Source organism: Sarcophilus harrisii, chromosome 6 (assembly GCF_902635505.1).
Source record: "Sarcophilus harrisii chromosome 6, mSarHar1.11, whole genome shotgun sequence".
Lineage (NCBI taxonomy): Eukaryota > Metazoa > Chordata > Mammalia > Dasyuromorphia > Dasyuridae > Sarcophilus > Sarcophilus harrisii.
In genome coordinates this window covers 247,328,058-247,350,972 of record NC_045431.1, presented here as the reverse complement: position 1 = coordinate 247,350,972, position 22,915 = coordinate 247,328,058, and the positions used below count along the sequence as shown (strand labels likewise).

The 22,915-nt window shown below is 35.4% G+C and overlaps 1 protein-coding gene across 1 annotated transcript; it reads left to right on the top strand.

Moving 5' to 3' along the window:
* Positions 1–2,237: 2,237 nt before the first annotated feature.
* On the top strand, positions 2,238–8,194 carry LOC100916499 (glycine N-acyltransferase-like protein 2). The gene is given in 5 exon segments (XM_012552898.2): positions 2,238–2,315; positions 3,176–3,283; positions 4,669–4,780; positions 6,372–6,540; positions 7,783–8,194. Coding segments are annotated over 5 exon segments (879 nt in total).
* The last annotated feature ends 14,721 nt before the right edge of the window (positions 8,195–22,915 follow it).

Below are 22,915 nucleotides of genomic sequence, written 5' to 3'. Positions count from 1 at the left end.
GAACTCTTTACCTAGGGAACATTAAAAAGACATACCTAATACGTACCAGGCATCATGTCAAGTTCTGGAGGGACAAAGAACTTAAACCTTCTTGGCTTCTTTATTAGTAAAATGAGGGACTTAAATTAGTTGACTCTTAAAGTCCCTTATTCTTTTTTGACCATGCTCCTGTAATCAGGTCTGCAACAGAGGGAAATTTTGCTTGACAATAAACAACTCTGGTTTTCTAGTTTCAAACTCAAAGTTTTCAAACTGCCTCAAGCATTCAGAACTTGAGCTCTTCACAGGCAAAAACAAAGTTCTGAATCATAAGATTTGTAGTCTTCTCATCCAAGGAAGAGACTGAGTCCTTATAAACCAATAGTTGGAGAGACAGGTTCCCAATTCCTAAAGAGACACAGGGGAAGAAAATGACAGATAGAGGTACAACTGATCAGAAGATAACTGGGAAGAATAGATTTGAGTATACTCATGGTCCATCAGAATTTCAAATGTTTTTATCCACCAGTGGGATGCAACAGGACAACTAATAGTCACTAAAATGTAAGATCATTGATTCTTGATGATCTTTTCATGACAAGGATCAGATAGTTGAGGAAAACTCCCTCCTTTTCCCTCCTTTTTTTTTAATTTGATGTTTAAATCTTAAGTTTATTTTAAACCATTCATTTGCTATTTTCTATATTGTTATAAAACCAACTTTCTTTAGACAAATATGACTAATTTTGATATTGAGTGTATTAGCTATTGAGTGTATGTCTTTATTTACAAAAAGAGTAAATGAGGAGGCAGGAGTGACTAATGTTATTTTAAAGAATTATAATTAGAACTGTAGTCAACACTATCTCTATACATAGAACCAGGATCTTCATCTTGTCTTGGTGACTCAAAGGTGTCATGACGACACTTTATTATTAGCCTATGATAATAAGTTTTTCAAAAGTTCAGAGAAGAAAAACCAAGTGTACTAAAGACTACTTTCTTCTAAGCCAGGTGTTCACAACCTTTTTATTTCAGGATCTCTTTGGATAGCTACCAAAAACTAAGCAATCTTTCTCAGGATTATATTTTAATACACAAAATAAAAACAAATGGAATTACAAAAGAAACATTTAAATTGTAACACAGTTATAAAAATATTTTTTCAAAAGAATAAATTCACAGATCTCAAGTAAAGAAAACCCAAGACTGACATTTATCAATTATTGTACTGAGGTATAACCAATCAAATAAGAATTTCTTAGTAACACCTTAGTCCCCATCGCCAAAGAAAAGAAGATGGGAAGGAAAGGACCAAAGGAAAATTTCTCAACCAGGCCAGTGGGAGAAGAAATATGTGGTCTATTGAGAGGATAGAAGTCTTTTTCAGACAAATAAAAATATTCCAGGGATACTTGTCGGGTATAGTGGTAAGAAAAGTAGCAAGTGTGGAGATAGCATCCTTTTCTTTCTTGTCCTCATGAAAAATTCCTATGTCATGAGGGAACGGTTCTCCCTCCCCTTACTTTAACATAACTTACAAGTGGTCATCCAGATCCTGGAGGACAGTGTCCACAGAAGGGAAGCCCATCAGTTCTAAAGGCAAGACCTTTGTTTTTGTACCATTTGAATATTTTGGACATTTTACTAGTGTCCAGTTGAAATTTATTCCTTAGTAACTTCCATTCCCCCATTACTCTTGATCTTCTGGAGTCAAATGGAACACAGCTTCTCCCTCCTCCACATGACAAATCTCTCAAATAATGAATACAACTACACCTCTTCCCTCCCCAATGATTACTCTTCTCCAGGTTCAGTTTCCCTAGTTGCTTCATTCTGCATTGTGCTGGCAGCCTTCTTCTGGACACTCATCAACTTATCAGCTCTCTCAGGACCTGGTGCCCAAGACTGAACACAAGGCTCCAGATGAGGTTTGAGAAGGACAGAGGACAGTGGGTTGATCATTCTCCTCCATACTTACTTCCTGAAAGCTTCATCATTCTTAATGTAGTCAAGGTATCATCCATTACCTTTGGGGATTGCCACAACACAATGCTGACATGCTGAGACTCCAGTACCCCCAAACTCCCAGATTTCTCTCAGAAGTACTACTATTTAACCATATTTCCAATTTCTTTTACTCACAAGGTTGATTTGTCTTCTGTTTTGTCTTTTTGGTCTTAGGTCCCTTGAGTTATTTTATCCACATCATTTGTTTGGGTTTTATTCTTGAGAGGCAGAAAAAGGGTTCTTATAAGATGATCTGATTACAAGAGATCAAGATGCTGCAAACTCTTCACCAATCCCTGACCCAAAGCATCCCAGAGTCAATGAAGGTGAATTGGGGGGAGAGTCTTGGGAGACCAAAGGAAAAGTGAAGCTCTACTTTGGGTTGTAGAGGAGAAGCTCAGCAATGAAACTGGTGGAGCTGGGGGGTCACCAGAAGGGAAATGATTGTACTATGATAAGTATATTACACTTTTTCGAAATTCTCTTTCTTAATTTGTAAAGTAGGTCTCACAGTGTCTATCTCCTCAAATCATTGCTATTATTCTCCTAAATTCAAGATCATGAAGAAAAAGAGAGATACAATTACAGAGACATACAGAGAGCAGGCCCAGAAACCCAAGCTGACAGACCAACAGAAACAGACAGACAGAAAGAGATTTTCTTAAAGATTTACTGCATGCTAGAAATCTGGGAATTCAAATACAAGAGAAAAAAAGATAGCTCCTTGTCTAGAGAGTTTATATTCTATGGAGAGAAGACCATACATGAAAGACAGTTGGTGTGAGAAGGGGTTCCCACATGAACATGAGCTAGAAAAGACTGGAGAAGCATTAGTGGAGCCACAAGGTAGCTTGAGCACTCTGAAATGGTGATTCTAGGCTGGAACTGGCAAGTTGGAGCAGGAGTCTTGAGGGGGAAGACATCTCCAAGTGAAATAACTCATCCCTTTCTAAATTTCTTTAGTAGAAAATCATCATAGAGAAATGGGCAAAAAAGGAATGTAAAGACAGAAAACGAAAAGACAGGGAAAATATCACTTTCAAGGACACTTGATGTGCAATAGATGGCACTCCTGGAACAGTTCATACTTCGCGAATCTTCCCTTCTCTTGATCTCCACATCCCTTTTCCACTAGAGCTTGCTGCCTTCCATTTCTAGGCTCATCTGCGTTTGTCTCCTGCTTTAGGTATATGGCTCCATTTTTAACATCATTCGTGGAAATCCTTTCAACCTGGAGGTGCTGGTGGACTCCTGGCCAAACTATCAGACTGTCATTACCTGGCCTCAGAAGCAGGTAGGTCCAGTGAGTACTAAAGTATTAGAAAAGGGCCATTAAAGCCAAGAGATTTCTATGAGCAGAGACAGATTTCCTTCTGCCACCTATAGAGTGGTCCCAAATTTGTAAGGCGATTAGATCAGCATAGAAGTTCATCTTTATGTTTGAGTTTTGTTTGGTCATGGTATTTCACTCTCTCCTCTTCCTTTACACATCTTAAACTAATAAAATTTCTCACTATTATGTCAGGGGATCTTTATTCCTGCTATTCTCCTTAAGAGAAATAGTTTCATTTTTCCTGCCAACCAGGATTTGGATAATTACTGCAAATTATCTTCCCTGAATCTATAACTATGCAGATATTTTAAAAATTTATCTTCTTTTTCTTGATACATTTTGTTCTTTCATTTCCATTTCCATAAATATCCCTTTTCCTTCTATACTAAACAATCCATTCATTGAATATAAGATTTAATTTTTAAATTTTTATTAAAGCTTTTTATTTTCAAAACATATGCATGGAAAATTTTTCAACATTGACCCTTACAAAATCTTGTGTTCCAATGTTTCTCCCCTTCCCCCCACTCCCTTTTGAAGATGGCAAGTAATCCAATATAGGCTAAACATGGTAAAAAAAAATATGTTAAATCCAATATATGCATACATATTTATACAATTATCTTGCTGCACAAGAAAAATTAAAATAAAAAGGAAAAATGAGAAAGAAAATAAAATGCAAGCAAGCTACAACAGAGTGAAAATACTGTGTAGTGATCCACACTCAGTTTCCACAGTCCTTATATTGTATTACAAGAGATTGTATTACAAGAGTCACATCATTGTTGTGACTCTTGACTAATTGTATGGTTTTTTCCTGTCTTTCAACTGACACTAATTGTACTTGTGGGAGAGTGTGCTTAAAGTTTTTGCCCATTAACATAGCACTGTTAACGCTATGACATTTTATTAAATATTTCTCGTATTAAGCTAATTGTGTCAACCAGATAAATACTAAGGGTGGCAGCTTCTAGGTTACAGCAATGTCCTGTTTAGTGTGAACAACGCTGAAGTGGTCACATTATTCATAATCATCCAGAAGATTTCCATTGCCTGGAAAGAATTATCATATTACACATAACTACTTTTTCAAATATTGTAAATTCAAATACATATAATGATCCAGAGGATCCATTCTTTGCACTAATTAGAACCAATTATATACTTTTAGGATTAAGGCATATTATCTTTTTTTGATTAAATAACTCAAGTAGAATATATTAATATATGCGTGCATGTATATATATTATATGTGTATGTATCTTCATATATATATGCGTGTGTGTATATAGATAGATAGATATAAAAAAATTTCTTTGCCTTCCCCAATTTGGATCTTCATGTAGGAAATGATGGATGACAAAGATTATTACATAAACTCTTACCACATCGAGAAGTTGCCAGAAATCCTAGGATATAATAATGTCATCAACTGGAAACAAAGCCTCACAATCCAAGGTAACAGATTTAAAGTATAGGAAAATGCTTTCATGTGAGCCTTCCAGTGAGGAAAGCACTCCTAGGACTGTGAAGGAGGAAGCTCAGATTCAGAGGAACTGACTTTGTCCAGAGCTACACAACTAATGAGTTTCAGAAGCAGGATTTGAGGCAAAAATCTTTATAACTCTTAAGACTGATACTCCACCCCTTGTTTCATGCTCCTATTATGATCACTTTCTTTATAATACCATGATAGGTTTGGAGATTACCAAGGTAAGTATAGTATGATATGTGGTCTGAAGGAATTTACAAAATGGTTGAGATACTTGTATACTTTCTATTATATAAATGAGAACATGATAAGAGAGATGGGAAATGAAGGTATTATTACCCTTCTAAGATAAGGAAACTAAGATTCAGAGAGATAAAATGATGTGACCAAGGCCACACTGCTGATAAAATACAGAGCTGGGATTTGAACCTGGATTTAAGGGCTCTGAGGTCATCCCTTTTTCACATACAGCACTTCTATCTTGACAGAAGGTTCTGTTGTGGAAATGGCCTTGGGTTGCAGGAAGAGTCTTAGACTCAGAGTAAAGCTGTATAAGTTTTAGTCCTGGCACTATTTTTTCCTCAATGTGTGGTGTTGGGATAATTCATTTCTTTTTTTTTGGGGGGGGGAAGATGAGGGGATTGACATGGATGATCTCTCAGGTCCCTTCAAGTCCCCACATGTGATTATGCTAATATTCTCTTTCCTTGGGAAAGGGACAAAATCCTATGAGAAGCTAAAGAGATTTTTCTTTGTTTCTAAATGGGAGAAATGGATGAGAATCATTGAATATTCTGTGCATGAACTGGGAACTGAAGACGGAGTCAGCAGATAGAGGTGTTGGACATATGTCTGAAGTCACTATTGTCCCTTGTCCCTTGTGTGTCTTAACTCAGTCAGGGGTGAAAAAAAATGGGCAAATGCTGGGAAGCAGTGACAAATCCAGTTTGCTGTACACTAAAGTAAGTTATGGTGCCCCTGATTATTAAATCATTTACAAAGATGGGAAGAACTAGAAGAGTTGTTAGATACCATTTAGTCCAAATAAATAATTAAATGAGAAAAATCAACAGAATGCTTCTCATGGTTCTAGGTATATAGTAGATATTTATAAAATACGTGTTCCCTTCCCCTTCTCTTATTTTACATATGAAGAAACTGAGTCACAGAGAGGGAAAGGCAGAAAGCCAATGTCCTTTAATAGTTTGTCAGTAATTGCACCCTTTCAATAAAGGGGCAGTCCATCTAGTGAATAGGGTATCGAACATAAAGTCAGCAAGACTGAGACTCCTATGCTATCTTAGACACCAGCTAAATAATATGATTCTCTTATCCTCATTTTCTCTCTGCAAAACTATAGGCTTTGAAATCTCACTTACCAGATGGATGGCTCCAAACATGTCATTTAAATTCCCTGGGCCTCAGTTTCTCCCTGTATAAAATGAGGGGGTTCACTTAATGGGTTCTTAAGTCTGTACCCACTTTAAATCAATGATGTTCTGATTCTCTGCTAAGACACTTAAATCATATGCATAAATCATGTCCTCCTTTCTCCAGGTAGCCAAAATGGGTTAAATGAAAAGATAAGAGATGCTGTGGCTTCCAAAGCAATACAGGTGGATTACTCCAAGAGGTTTCTCTACTTACCAAATAATGCTATGAAATCTAATACCTCCAAGGCAAGCAAGCCTGAAGGATCCACTGTGGAAAATGTGAAATTCAGAAGGTAGGAAATTATCAGTCAATAATCAACATCCAACAAGCATTCAGCAAGCATCTACAATTTAAACGTTGGGTTACAAGCCCCACATGAGGTCTTGTAACTGAATGTGGGGATTTGGTAGCAGTAATTGTTTGATTTCTATTTTATAAACCTATATTACTGGAGTGACAAAAATTTTCTAGGTAAAAAGGGTCACAATTGGAAAAAAAGTTTAAGAAGCCCTGGACTATTTGATCTGCTCTATTAATCAGTGCCTGAGCTTAAGGAGCTTAATATTCTATAGAAAATTACATACATATATACATATCACAGACATTAGATAGATAGAGATATAAATAGATAAGTGATGATTTGGGATGGAAGAATACAGAGAATAGTAAATCATGAAGACCATATAATATGTGGTAAACTACTTTGGTTGAGTTAGCACCCACTGATTAATGGAAAAGTCTTTTGAAATAGTTAAAGTCAATATGGAATAAAAAAAAGTTGTCCATTGTCTAGGCAATATTGAGTCATTTGAAAAGCACTGTAATGCTACATGCTATAGAAGATACATAAAGATGAGATTGCCTTCGCCCTGATGATACAGATACTCTTGTGATACAGATAAAGTACATAAACAAGGAGGGAAAGTTTACAAATTTGTGATGACCATATATTTTAAAATCAGCCGGAGTCAGGAATTCAGGTTAAGGGAAAATCTTCAATCTTTATTCTTTGTGGAGGTGAAGGGGGATCGCGATAGCAATGTGAGCAGCTGCAACAGGACCCCGCCAGCAGTCTCTTTCCGCCTCTCTCTTTCTCTGCCCCTCAGCCTCCACCCACCAAAATCGTCCCTACGTCATTTCCTATACAACACATCAGGAGTTGCACAAAGAGTACATAGATTATGGTCCAATTACTATTTAGCCTCACGTGCTTGGGACCTCAGTGCATCAACTCGAGCTTTAGCCCATTACATAAATTCAGAAACAAGTTCAAAGAAAAGTTAGGGAAAGATTAGTTCCAATTGGAGGGACTTTAGGAGATGTCACTGGGGAACACTATAAAAACTGTCGTTTGAAAATGGACTTTGAAGGATAGGTAAATTATCAACAGATGGAGGCAGGAGTTAGATGGATCTTAGGGGTGGAATTTAGAGATTGTCAACTTAGGGAATATGAAATGCAAAGACCTAAAAATGGGAAGGTTCAGGATCTTTTTGTAAAACAAACATGAATTAAGCAATGTTTTCTTTTGCAGCACAAATGACAACTTTAAACTTTGCCTATTGGATATTTCCCATGCTGAACTTGTGAATAACAACTGGAAATTTGGGCAGAATGAGAGAAGTCTGAGATTTATCCAACGCTGTCTCCAAAACTTCCCTGGATTCTGTCTAGTAGATCCAGAAGGGAAGCCCATCACTTGGATTTTGATGGAACAAACCAATGAATGGAGAATGGGCTATACCCTGCCTGAATATCAAAACAGAGGCATTGCAAAGCAGATGATGAGTGCTTTTATGCAGTATATGCAGAAGAATGACATACCGTTTTTTGCCCATGTGGAAGAGATGAATGAGTACGCCCACAAAGTAGGAAAGGCAATTGGTTTTCATTTTGCTGATTGTGGTTGGCATGAATGGAAATGTGTGCCAACTGAACTTCTCTAACTGATTTTTCTAACCTAACTCTATTCTCATCTTTTGACCCTGAGGGACATTATCCCTCAGTGTCAGCTAACAATTATTTAGAGGTCCACAATTTATTCTCTTTTAGTAGATAACAGTAAGTGAAATTATTGGGAAAATGTTGATCTTAGAATCAGAAATAGGTTTAAATCTCATTTGTTTCTAATAAGATATGTGACCCTGGTCAAGTCCTTTCAGCCTTCCTGGGTCCCAGTTCTTAAACATATAAACTATAAACTAAGGTACTTGGATTGTAGGGTGATTTCTAGAGCCCCCACACTGGGGAGCCAAAATATACTGACCAAACTAGCTCTCTCTCTCTTTGGAGGATCTCAGAACCAGCTTGAGTTCTTGGTCTTAGTGGAGGAGTGATGAAAGCAGGGACCTGGGTGAATATTTCAAGTTCTCTCAGCCCCTAAATACCTTAGTACAATTACATCACTACACACTGAGCATGTATGAACTCTATTATGATTATATCATTACAGTACACTGAGCATATGCTAACTCTAGTATGATTACATCAGTACAGCACACTGAGAATGTGCTGACTCTAGTACGATTACACCACTACAGCACACTGAGCAAGTACTAACTATAAGCACCCTGTTATTAATATGTAAATGCCTCTTATACTACAAGTATCTCCATTTCAAGTAGAACACAAATTGTCACCTCCCCCACACACACCCGACTTCTCATGAAGGGTGAAAGGCCCCAAGGGGATACTAGAGCCTAACAAGATATTGTCAGCAGGTTCCCTCTGGGCTGAAAGGTCTTATACCTTACCCAGAGTTCCCCCCCATCTGTGGCTCTCTACATTGGACTGATTAACTGACAAAGTTCTTTCCAACTCTCACATTTAATAGTGATAATCTAATATTTAATATTATTACAACAACTTTAAAACCTTAATGCTATAATTATATTGCTAATTGTATCAACTAATATGTTCTAGTATGTATATAACAGATATTCATTTAATGTTGAAATTGAAATGATAAATAATTTTGGTTTTAATTTCATAACCAGTCACAATCACCCCTTAGTCATTAATCACTTGACTTTACAAATACGGAAAAATAAAATTTATTAATTCTTTGCATTAAGAGGGAGTTTTTAAAAAATTTCTTCATCTATTATTCATTTCATGGTATTACAACAAGGAACATCATATCTAGTCCCTTTTAAGAGATTTTTAAATTGGGTCCAATATTTCAATTTGCCAATGTTGGCTCACTCTTCATCATCCATGGGTTCAAGATTTCTTCTTTAATAGCTCAGTGAGACTATACTTACAGAATTTGAGGATTAGCTATGTTCTCAGACATCATTTAGTTCAATGGATAACTAAATAAGAATCTATTGTAAATAGATCTAGTAGCTGATCTTTCCAATTTTGCTTAACTGCTTAACTTAAAATAGAAATATTTTACTTCTCAAGACCACCTATCCTTCTTTTGCACAATCCAATTGTGAAGAAGGTTTTCCTTATGTCATTACATATGTAATCCTTCAACATGATCTCCTTCCTATAATTTGAGAACTATTCTCATGACTCCCTCTAGCCTTTTTTTCAACCCATGCAGGAGTATATCTTCAACCCATGACTCATACTATCACTTTGTACTGGATCCTTCCCAGATCATTTATGTTTCCTAAAAATGTATGGCCTAGAACTAAACACAATGTTCCAAAGGTCTGGCCAGAGGAAAGAACTGTAACCTTTCACCTTTCTGGTTGGGAATATTATTCTTTTCTTTGCCTGCTATATCAGTATTCTTGAGATCTTTTGATTTTTATTCTTTTGAGATCATTCTTCTTGAGATCAAAGTTCATTTTAAACTCCCTCGTCTTTTCCATAAGTACTATTGTCTAGGCCAGAGCTACCACATGCTACCACAATACATTTGAGTGCAATTGAACCAGATTAAAATATATTTGGGAAATATTTGATGAAATAAATAAAAATGTAATAAAATATGAATTTTACATTTTAAAACTCACAATATGAAATCCACAGGGAGTCAGCTATAACTTAGTGGCCACCATTTCTATTTGAGTTTGATACCACTGTCAGACCATTTTTTATTAGTGAAGATGATTAAGTATGATATATATGACTTCATCCATATCACTGGTTTAAAATAAGTAAAGCTAAATGACTGAAGGCCCAGGACTAGAAATATATCTTTTCCACAAGATCTGGACTCAGAAGAAAAAGACAAGTTTGCATCCTGTTTCTTCCTTATAAGACTTGTGGAAAGGAAATTTCCTTCTTTGGCAAATGAAGCTTTTAAACATGATCTACAAAATCCTTTCTAGCTTTAATACCCTCTAATATTGAATAATTTACAATTGTTTCTTGGGATCTAACCATTGCAAAATTATCAAATTCTTCTAGGTAACATTTTTCCATTTTATCCATAAGAACACATTGAGAAATTCTGCCAAATGTCTTGCAAAACAGTCTCAGTGACTTATAGCTCTAGTATTATCCTGTATTACTAATCCCCTATGACCTGTTTTCAGTGAATTTATGATGGTCCTTTGATAATTGTTCTCTTTTCCAGATGTTCACTAGTTATCCCTTTAATGTGATATTCTAGAATTTTTCTAGAAATTGAACTCCACCAACAGGCATTAAGAGATTTTTCAACCAGCTCCAGCCATGTCCACTACTGAGACATAATCATCTAAGGACTTGCTAGAACTTGCAAACTGGAAAGCAGAATGGCAAGATTGAGAACTGAACAGCACTTGATATTTTCTTTACCAAGCAAGATTACTTTATGATCAGCAAGTCTTTGAACTGAAAAGGCTTGAGTTTTGCAATGAAAGAGAGGATCTCAATTCAATGAGGGACCTGAATTTTTAAGGAGCACTCAAAAGTAAATCTTAAACCTTTTTTTTTTTTTTCCAAAAGGGCAGTGGTGGCCACTACCTGGTGATGGGGCAGGTCTCCAGTTGCCATAGAACCAAGGTGAGCTGAATAATAAACTGCTGGGCATATGGTTGGGTCAGGAAACTAGAAGTCACACACACACACACACACACACACACACACACACACACACCATCTGTTTGTGTGTACAAAAAGAGAGGATTTACTTTAATCTGGGAGGTCCAGTGCAGGTGCCAACCACCAGATTCATTTGATTTCTAAGACAATGGCAATGCATTGATGGTCAAGCTGCAAAAGTTCTGGAATAGAATCTTTAGTCAGAGACACAAGGAGCTTGAAAACTCAGTGAAAGAAGGAATCCACTGTCTGCAGTACCCAGTAAAGCCCAATATTCTTTCTGTTGTACCAACACAGGAAGAATAAACCATAATATAACTGCATTACTCCCCTAAATTTTTTAAAAAATCTATTTACTGGGAAGTGAATCTTAGATGCTTAAGACAATATTCATATAAAATATATTCACTTGTGTCACATAATAAACATGGTCATACTTACAGACCACACAGAGTCCATGTCCAGAGTCCCTCTATGCTACTTTCTGTGAATATATGACTAAGTACCATTCAAATAACATCTTCACATCTTGTACGTGGTATGTGAGTCTTGTCAGAAACAGAAGAGTTCCACTTCCATTGAGAACTGTTGTCATCTTTAAATGTTCTTTTCCATATTGTCTGTAAGAAAGATGTTATCTTAGGGTACATTAGCCAACAAAAATAGTCCATGGACTGCCAACAGCTAACTGGATTTTCTCTTATATGTCATCTCCACTGGCTGAGTAGCAGACAGAAAGTTGACTTAGACTGAGGAAGTGACATCTCACCAGGATATAAGGAAAGATTCTCTTGATTAAGTTGTCAACATTTGCTGAGCCCTTTCCTATTCTCTCAGAATGTCAAAGGTTGAGTTTCCATCACTGCCATTTTCAGATTGCTTCACTGCTCTGAGACAGACAGAGTTTCCACATACTTGAACTTCCTGTCTACCAAATTTGTAGGATCACATGAAGCTCTGGATGTAAAAATACTTTGCTAAACTAAAATTCTATATCATGAATGATATTATCAATGTATTTTCATAACCAGGTTATACATTCCTAGAGTTATCTTTGAGGTCATTTAGCCCATATTTTATAGATTTTATAGATTTAAAAAATGAAGTTAGGAATTCTAAAGCTTTCCCTAAAATATACAATGAGGTGGTAGAAGAATTGGAATATCCCTATTTTCAATTTAGTTCCATTTTCACTATTTCACAATGGTTTCATTGTTAGAGAAAGTGGATTTTCAGTTTGAGCCTCCATAATATACTCATTATGGAGGTTTCCTACCCCATACCCTTATAACACAAATGGAAGTTATATCTTCTGTGCCCTGTACTTGAGAAAGCAATCGTTCCTTCACTGCAAACCCTTAAAAACACTGAATTCTTCAAATGGATGGAACTAGGAGAATCATGATTGCTTCTCATTTTTTTTACTATGATACCTATGAAGCTGGAACTTCTCTTAAAGAATAAATTTGAGATTTTCTCTCCACCTTATATATCTGCTCTTCTTTCCTAAACTATATGAGAAAAATTCTATCACTTCAGCCTTTCAGTATCATCAAAAACATAGACACCAGCAGAAACCATTTCTAGGAATATAGAGATGCAATCATAAACAAGATTTGAAAATGCCTTCTACAAGAAGAAAAATTTCTGGATGTGTCATCTCTTACCATTTTGAGATGAGGCAAAAGACGTGGATAAGGAAAAATTTGGTCATTTCCCCAGGAATTTGAAGATTAAGCATCTGCTAGTGTAGATGTCTGTGTTACCTCCACTCTTTCTTCTTGATGTTTGGAAGGAGAACAGGATCTCAGAGTAAAGCACCCTTTGTCAAATGGCACATACTTTGGATTTGAGAATTTGCTTTTTCTTCTTCCAACTGTGATTTACTTGTCAGCTTCCAGGTACTATCTAACATCCTTCCTCTCTGACTACAGATCTTACCTGCCTAGCCTGGGAGTCCTTATCCCTCTGGAAAGCCAATACTCCCTTGCTCCTCATTCCCACTGTGGTTCTGAAATCCACATTTATCAATTAATTCCCCTTCATACTCAACCATTTTCTCTCACACTCTTTCCATCCTCTTATATTTTCAGAACCCATAACTTCTAACTCTCTGATCTTAGATTCTAAAATACTACGTGCCTTTCCTTCTCTTTGTCACAATACTTTTTAGCCTATTGTTATCTTCACAGACATTTCATCTCTCTTAGCTTTCCCAGTCCATCATGCTTAGTTTGTCTTTACTTTCTTGCCATCAAAACTTTGACCTTCAATTTTCCTGGCATAGACTGTTTTTATTGGTGAAACTGAATAAGCATGCCATTTATGTCTTTATCCCGATAACTGATTTAAAAAAAAAAAAACAAGTAAAGCTAAATGACTGCAGGCCAAGAACTATTAAGATGTCTTTCACATTTGATTTGGACTCAGAATAAGATGATTCATTTGCATTATGTATAGATCTTTCTTCATTGTAAAATTTCTGGAAAAAAGATTTCCTTTCTATCAAAAATGAGGATTTTAAATATGATTATCTGCAAAACTTTTCTAGCTCTTAAAATAAAAGAAACCACAAATAAGGAATGAGGGAGATAATGAGTCCTGTTTGGAATGTTGAGTTTCTTTATTTATTTATTTAATAGCCTTTAATTTACAGGTTATATGCATGGGTAACTTTACAGAATTAACAATTGCCAAACCTCTTGTTCCAATTTTTCACCTCTTACCCCCTCATCCTCTCCCCCAGATGGCAGATTGATCAGTAGATGTTAAATATATTAAAATATAAATTAGATACACAATAAGTATACATGACCAAACCGTTATTTTGCTGTAAAAAAGAATCAGACTCTGAAATATTGTACAATTAGCTTGTGAAGGAAATCAAAAATGCAGGTGGGCATAAATATAGGGATTGGGAATTCAATGTAATGGTTTTTAGTCATCTCCCAGAGGTCTTTCTCTGGGTGTAGCTGGTTCAGTTCATTCCTGCTCCATTGGAAATGATTTGGTTGATCTCGTTGCTGAGGATGGCCAGGTCCATCAGAACTGGTCATCATCTAGTATTGTTGTTGAAGTATATAATGATCTCCTGGTCCTGCTCATTTCACTCAGCATCAGTTCGTGTAAGTCTCTCCAGGCCTTTCTGAAATCATCCTGTTGGTCATTTCTTACAGAACAATAATGGAATGCTGAGTTTCTGAAACCAACCCTTTTCTTTCTGTTCACATAGCTACCATCCTACCTTGCAACCTTGCTGTAACTTTTTACCTAGTCACTTTGCTCCCATTCTTTTATCTGCTCCTATTCATCTTCCACAAAACTCCCCAAATACCTTTCCTGAAGTAGGAACCTGTCCAAGAGATGAGATACAATGTTAAGCAGAGTATGTGATAAAGAAGAAAGTAGAACCCAGAGAACTAGAAACAAGTCAAGGTGGTGTTTTGATTACTTTGGATTGAGTTTGGTATTTCTTTGTTCAAGAAGTAAAACAAAGTCATATAAAATTATAAAATTCAAGGTTTAAAGCTTTTCCATCATAATGTATTTGACTATTCTTTTTGGAGGACTCTCGATTTTCTCACTTGTACATATATGGGAAATTAGACCCTAAAAATTTTATAAAACTTGATCACAAACCCAAAGAATATTAGTGGCACTTGCCTCAGAAGACAAGCAGAAATTTAATATCATGTTGACAAGACAATAATTGCTTTGAATTCTCTATCACTCAGGGCCAAATTAAATAATCTTAAACCTGGTACCTAACCCTGTAGAAGAGCTGAAGGATATTTTAGCTTCTCAATTCATTTTCCTGCAACTATTTTAAGACTTAAGGGAGCAAGACTCAAAAATTATAAATTATGGAAATTTTGAGATGATTCAATAAGGACATGACCTCATAACAGACATTTGGTGAGTTTTGCTTCATAAGTAAAAGATGAGTATTTGAATACTGGAAAGTTCTTTAAGCCATTAAAAATAATGAATTAAGAATGCAGAGAGTGTGAAGTTGCCTAATTGAAGTGGAATAGGGGAGTGAAGAATCAGCAGTGGAGAGAAAAGCCAGCTCTGGGAGAGCTGGGCAGAGAAACTAATTATAAGAGACATCAGCTGAAGAGCAGCATTCAGATTCAGCTGTTGGGTCATCTACAATTTGAGTCGCCTCCCAGAAGTGCGTGATTCTCTGTAACCCTCTCTGTTTTAAGAGAGAAAGGCAGAAAGGTGAAAGTTTTTGCCACAAGTTTGCTACATAGCAACAAGTACTAATTGAACAATGCAGAATTCTGGTGAGTGAAGAACTGGCTAGACTCATATGCCTTGCTTAAATAATGAGCCTAAGCAATTTGTTGTGTCCAACAAGATGAACAGTCAGCACATTAGGTTGGTGAGTGAGTAGCCACCTAGATTTATCTTATTTCCCAGACAGAGCTATCTTTTTTTATTTTTTTATTATAATAACTTTTTATTGACAGAACCCATGCCAGGGTAATTTTTTTTTTTACAACATTATCCCTTGCACTCACTTCTGTTCCGATTATTCCCTCCCACCCTCCACCCCCTCCCCTAGATGGCAGGCAGTCCTATATATGTTGAATATGTCCTAGTATATCCTAGATACAATGTATGTGTGCAGAACCAAACTGTTTTCTTGTTGCACAGGGAGAATTGGATTCAGAAGGTAAAAATAACCCGGGAAGAAAAACAAAAATGCAAGCAGTTTACATTCATTTCCCAGCAGACAAGAGCTATCTTGATGAGCTTTATAGTTCTGACTTAAAGGAAATAGGTTTCACGGAGATAACAAAGTGATTTTTTTTCTTAAACATTCTCTACTTTTCATTTCTTTCCTTTTCTCTCACTCTCTGTACCCCTCTATTTTGGACCTAGCCCTTTCATCTCCCCTTTTCCTTTCACAAGGAATTTGGAAGATAACCATACCCCAACTTCACTCCAGACAATCCCCATAGAATCGAGAGCTGCCATTGATTGCCATCCACTGTAATTCTCTTTGTAGAAATATTTATGTACTTTCTATAATTAGGCTTTCTTTCTAAAGATTGATTCTATTTTTTATTCCGCAGACACAACTTCATTTTTTACATTTGGGATGCCAACCTATATATTGGCAGAAGGGGTGTTCTCAGCGACTCTTACTGCTGATGATAAAAAAGCCATATTAATTTCATCATTATTATGCTTACATGTTACCGAGATAAAGATTTTTATCTTTGGCTCAAATATTTATTATATGATATGTGTATATATATCTGCATATCAAATATGCAATATCTGCAGAAGAATGATGTGCCATTTTATATCCATGTGGATGAGATAAATGAGCAGCCCAAAAAAGTAACAAAATCAATTGGTTTCCATATTGTTGATTGTGGTTGACATGAATGGAAATGAGTGCCACTTGAGCTTCTTTAACTGCGACTTTTCTAACCCACTTAACCTAATTCCTAAACTCCATCCCCAACTCTTGGGGTGGCCATGGAAAGAAAACATTATCCATCACAATTATTTTGAGGTTTACAATTTGTTCTCTCTTAATAGGTATCAGCAGTTGAAAATACTAGGGAAATGTTAGCCTTAGAATCAGAAAGTCCTTGTTTCTCACTTGTTTCTAAGCTATATTACCCTAGGCAAGTACCTTCAGCCTCCATGTTCCCATTTGCTAAAGCTATAAAATAAGGAACTTAGAGACATAACTGACAAAACTCCTACTCCTCCCAGTCTAAAAGTTTACATTGGCAGTGTGGAATTAGTGGCAGGAGGTGGCGACAGCTGGGTAACTTAATGCATTCCCATAATCAAATTCCCTAAATGGCTTTTCAAAAAGTCATAGTTCTAAGCTGAAAGATCTCTTGAATGTCTTCTATATTAACCTTGGAAGATGAAAAATAGTTCTATGTACGTAAAATAAAGCAAGTCGCTTCCAATTAGAGTTTGACTCTTTGGGATTGTAACATCACTTTATACTTTATTACTTCCAATAAATATTATTTATATCCATCGTTCTATTTATGGACAACTATGTGGTACAATAGATAGAGCACCAGACCTGGAGTCAGGAAGACTCATCTTCCCAAGTTCAAATCTAGCAGTCATACCCTAGGTAAGTGATTGAATCTTTTTTGTTTCCCTTTCCTCACCTATAAAATGGGCTAGAGAAGGAAAGGGCAAACCACTCTGGTATCTTTGCCAAAAATCACCCAAATGATGTCACAAGGTTTGAGATACAATGGAAATGTATGAACAACATTGTTCAATTTGACAAGAAATTCAGGGAATCTTTGACATTTTGATATCATTACCATTCAATACTCAAATGCCAAAGTAGATGAACATAAGGACTTATGTTGCCTCTAATTTACCCAGGTGAGCCCATCAGGGTGCAGATTCTGCTTAAAATGGAACTTCTGAAAGGTGTCAGACTAGAGGTTTTTCCATGGTCAAGATGTTCAGCTGGAAAGACACCTAAATTTAAAAGTGAAAAGTCAGGATTTACATCTATCTTCTTAATATAAAGGCAGGGGTGGTTCTTCAAAATGATACCACTTCTACTTCAAAAAGTATGGCTGTCTACTGAAAAGTCACAGTAGAAAAATTTTCCATTCTGTGCCAGACAACCACCCTTATACAAAGACATATATACTGAAATATCTGATTTAAGTGCCAAGGGTATGTTTGCCTTTCCCTATTCAAACTTGCAGTTTTGTTTGAATAAATCATGAACTATATAATCAAAATTGCTCCGATTTTTTTCCCCTTAGCTGGAAGGATATTCACAATCAGATTAAGTATCCAATGATAGTAATTAACTCATCTCAGAGCTTTTGTAATATGCAATTATCTGCTTCTTTCAATTGTTTATTTTTTTTATATTGTCTAGTATAATCTTTTATTTAATTGTATAATTCATCTTTGCTTAAATGCTTTATAATACCTCTCTTCATTCTTTACAAAACTGATTTTATTCTGTTTTATAGTCATAATCTCATATTTAATATTATTTTATTTAATATTATTATAAACCATTTCAAAGCTTTACTGTTATAGCTCCTATTTAATCGTTCCAATATTAAGATATATTCATTTGATGTTAACGTGTAAATAACAAATAATTTTGATTTGAATTTACTTAACATCACAATCACTTCTTAGTCATTTGATCATATGCCTTTGCATATGTGAAAAAATAAAATACATTAATGCTTTCATTTAGAAGTATTATTTTTAATTACACCTAATCATCATTTCTTGATACTGCAATAAAGAGCATTATATCTATTCGCTTGTAAAAAAAAAAGTTTTGATTGAGTCCAATATTTCAATTTACTTATAGTGCCATCTGTTGATTGCATAGCCCACATATGGTTCTAGCTCACACCTCGTCCTCTTTCCTATCCTATATTTGTTATTGTCATTCAAAGATTTGATCATCATCTCAATTAAGAAAGTGTAAGATAGGACTTAGGTAGATGGAACAAAAGACAACAAGGGTATGATTGCCTTTCCCTATTCAAACTTGCAGTTTTGTTTGAATAAATCATGAATTATATAATCAAAATTGCTCCGATTTTCCCCTTAGCTGGAAGGATATTCACAATCAGATTAAGTATCCAATGATAGTAATTAACTCATCTCAGAGCTTTTGTAATATGCAATTATCATACCCGGGCTTAAAGTCTCAAAGAAATCCCAAACTCAAGTCCTATTGCTGGCTCTTGTTAATTGTGGGACTTTGAGGAAATAACTTTATTTTACTGATCTGAGACTTAGTTTCCACATCTATAAAATAAGGAAATGGTTTAAAATTATCTCTCTAAATCCAGAGTGTTTATCTATTTTTGCTTCATGAACCCTTTGGCAGTCTAATGAAACCATTGGAAGCCTTCTCAGAGGAATTTGTTTAAATTCATATTTTTTTTTTAAATTAAGAAGTGACCAAGACAAAAAAGAGAGAAATTCTGCAGACAGCACTATATATATATATATATATATATATATATATGGCTGAGTCAATTGGGGCTAAGTGACTTGCTCAGGGTCACACAGTTAGGAAGTATTAAGTGTCTGAGACCAGATGTGAACTCAGATCCTCCTGACTTCAGGGCTGGTACTCTATCTACTGCACCAACTAAATGCCTCACAACATTTTTTTTAAAATCAAGCTCATGGACTCCATGTAAAGAGCACTTGCTTAAAGTCTTTTCTTCCTTTGACATTGTACATTCTATGTTCAAAGACCTTTGCCCACATTAACATTCTTTTATTCTATAATATTCATGTATTCATAATAAGAACAATTTCATTTAGAGCTTATAAAATTCTTTGCTCACAACAGCCCCATGAAAAAGGTAGAGCACACATATCATTCCCATTTTACAGAAGAAGAAATTGTCCTGGAGTCAGGAATATTCATCTTGAGTTCAAATCCAACCTCAGATACTTAAGAACTATGTGATCCCCTGATTTCAGAAAGGCCTGGAGAGACTTACACGAACTGATGCTGAGTGAAATGAGCAGGACCAGGAGATCATTATATACTTCAACAACAATACTATATGATGACCAGTTCTGATGGACCAGGCCATCCTCAGCAATGAGATCAACCAAATCATTTCTAATGGAGCAGTAATGAACTGAACCAGCTACGCCCAGAGAAAGAACTCTGGGAGATGACTAAAAACCATTACATTGAATTCCCAATTCCTATATTTATGCCCACCTGCATTTTAAATTTCCTTCACAAGCTAATTGTACAATATTTCAGAGTCTGATTCTTTTTGTACAACAAAATAACATTTTGGTCATGTATACTTATTGTGTATCTAATTTATATTTTAATGTATATAGCATCTACTGGTCATCCTACCATCTAGGGGAGGGGGTGAGGGGTAAGAGGTGAAAAATTGGAACAAGAGGTTTGGCAATTGTTAATGCTGTAAAGTTACCCATACATATAACCTGTAAATAAAAGGCTATTAAATTAAAAAATTAAAAAAAAGAAGAGTCAAAAAACATAATGGGCATCCTTGTTTCACTTTTGATCTTATTGGGAAGACTTCTAACTTATCCCTTTTATGGAAAATGCTTACTAATGTTTTTAGGTAGATTCATTTTATCATTTTAAGAAAAAAAATTAATTTATACCTATGCCTTTAAATATTGATATGAATAAGTATTATATTTTGTCAAAAGCTTTTTTATATCCATTAATAAAATCATATGCTTAAAAAAAAAAAAAGAACTATGTGATCCTAGTCACTTAATCCTTTTTGCTTCAGTTCTTTATCTGTAGAATGAATGATCTAGTGAGAGAACTGGCAAACCACTACAGTATCTTTGCCAAGAAAATCCCAAATTGAATCATGAGGAGTTAGTTGGACAAAACTAAAAAATGACAACTAAGAACATGCAACTAGTCAAGTGACATCTTGCAGAGCTATGAACAGAAAAATGTTCTGAATCAGCAAGAGATAAGGAGGCTATTTGAGTTACAGAATATGCCAAAAAAATTCTAAGAATATCTAAATATGAAAAAAGATTTATAGGTACAAGAATAACACATTTTGAAAAAACAACATCACATTTGTGATATTGGCAAGGCTCAAAATTGGTTAATAAATGTTTCTTCAATTATTTATTTATTTTTGTTTTGGAAAAACCAATTAATAGTTATATTTCCAAGACTCCTAAATGGACCTTGATAATTTACTTTCTCAAAACTTTTGTCACTTTGTACTAATTTTAAATGGAAGGTTTTCTATCTCCTCCTGTTGGCTTTTGTAGGTAATGTACAAAAAAGACTACTGATTTTTGTAGGCTTACTTTGTACATTGCTCTTTGACTGAAGTTATTGTTATGGTTAATTTTTTTTGTTAAATCTCTTTGTAAGCAAGCCAATTAAAATATAGATAATTTAGCTTTTTACCTATTTCAAATAACTATTTTTCTTCTCTTTTTTGCAGTTGTTAAATAATAATGGAAAATTGCATGTCCTTGCTTTACCCTTAATTTAGTGGGAATGTTTTGTGGTCCTCCAATACAAATAATTGTTTTCTGTTTCAGACAATTATTTGTTATATTATATATTATAATGAAAAAATGATTTTATTCCTATCCTTTAATATCAATGTAGCAATTTGTTGTTGACATTTTTGCATATACTAATATAATTGTGGTTTTAATTATTTTTCTTATTAATATTAAGGTAGTAGGTCTCTGACCATTCTCCCAACTCAAGAAGCCAAAGATATGATCATAGAAGTCCTGGTGGTAATTACATGGTGTTAAACAATTATAAAAATGTAGTTATAACTTTTTAATAAATATGAAAGTGTTTCCATAATTCAATTGGCACTACCCCTAAAATCCCCATATTCTTAATTCTGGATAGCCTTCCGTTGATTTTGTGAGGAAGAAGAGATCAAGTATTCTCCTTTTGAATGTTTTTTTGGTGTGTTTGTTTTAAAGGATCTCTATAAAATCCACATGGCACTGTTATTAAATTGTCTAGAAATAATATTCTTCCACAGGGGGTCAAGAAGCCCATAGCTCATAGTCTGAAGATTATATCGACACCCAAATACATTTGTTTGGATGATTTAACAAACATTATTTTATAAAATCACCATTATTGCTTATTAGTACCTACTATGTAAGTGCTTACAAATATCATCTTATTTTATCCTCACAGCAACCCTGTAAGGTAGGAGCTATGATTGTCTTCATTTTATAGTTAAGGAAATTGAGGTAAAACGTGATTTATAAAAACTAGAAGAATTTTTACTACCTTCAGTTTGGTTTCTCACTAAAAAGTGAGATACTTACTTTCATTCAACCCCTGGTTCCCTATCCTACTCCTATTATAGTACTGCTGGGAAAACAACTTGGCTTAAGGGAACTAATTTTTTCCCTGTTTCTGTCATTCCTTATCTTAAGAATAGATCCACTGTGGCCCCCTAAAACTCAAAAAACAATCAAATGGTGAAATGGCCCAAGAGGCCACTGGAGGGCACAGTGGATAGAGTGAGGGACCTAATATCTCTAAATTCATCTCTAGCTTTCAAACACTTAGTACGTGATGACTTGGGCAAGTAATTTAAGCACTTTTTGCCTCAATTTCCTTAACTAAAAAATGAAAACAATAATTACCTTACAGGGTTGCTGTGAGGATAAAATAAGATGATATTTGTAAAGCACCTAGAACACCTAGTGCATAGTAGGTACTAATATGAAAGGTTGCTGTTGTCTAATAATAGCATCCTAGGGGATAGTGATGACTCCCATAGCTTCCTTAGAGAGAAGGGGGAATGTATCCAGAGGAGTCTTTGTAGACTTGGAGTCTGCTATGATAGATGATGTTGGAACCAGGGCAGTGGGTCCTTGAAGAGGAGGATTCTGGTATTAATTCTATTTAGGGGCATCATACTGTTGGAAGGCGGAAGTCACTGATCTTGAACTTCCAAAAACTGTTGGACCAGGGTTTATTGGCATTCCATGTCTTGGGAATGGCACAGGCTCAGACTTTACCTCCTTGCTGATGGAAAAGCTTTCTAGTGACTTTCTAGAAGTCCAAGCTGAAGTTTATTATCTATTGATTCCCATAGATTTTTACAGCTGGACTAGAACCTGTACAGCTCTCATCTGAACACCCTCACCATACTAGA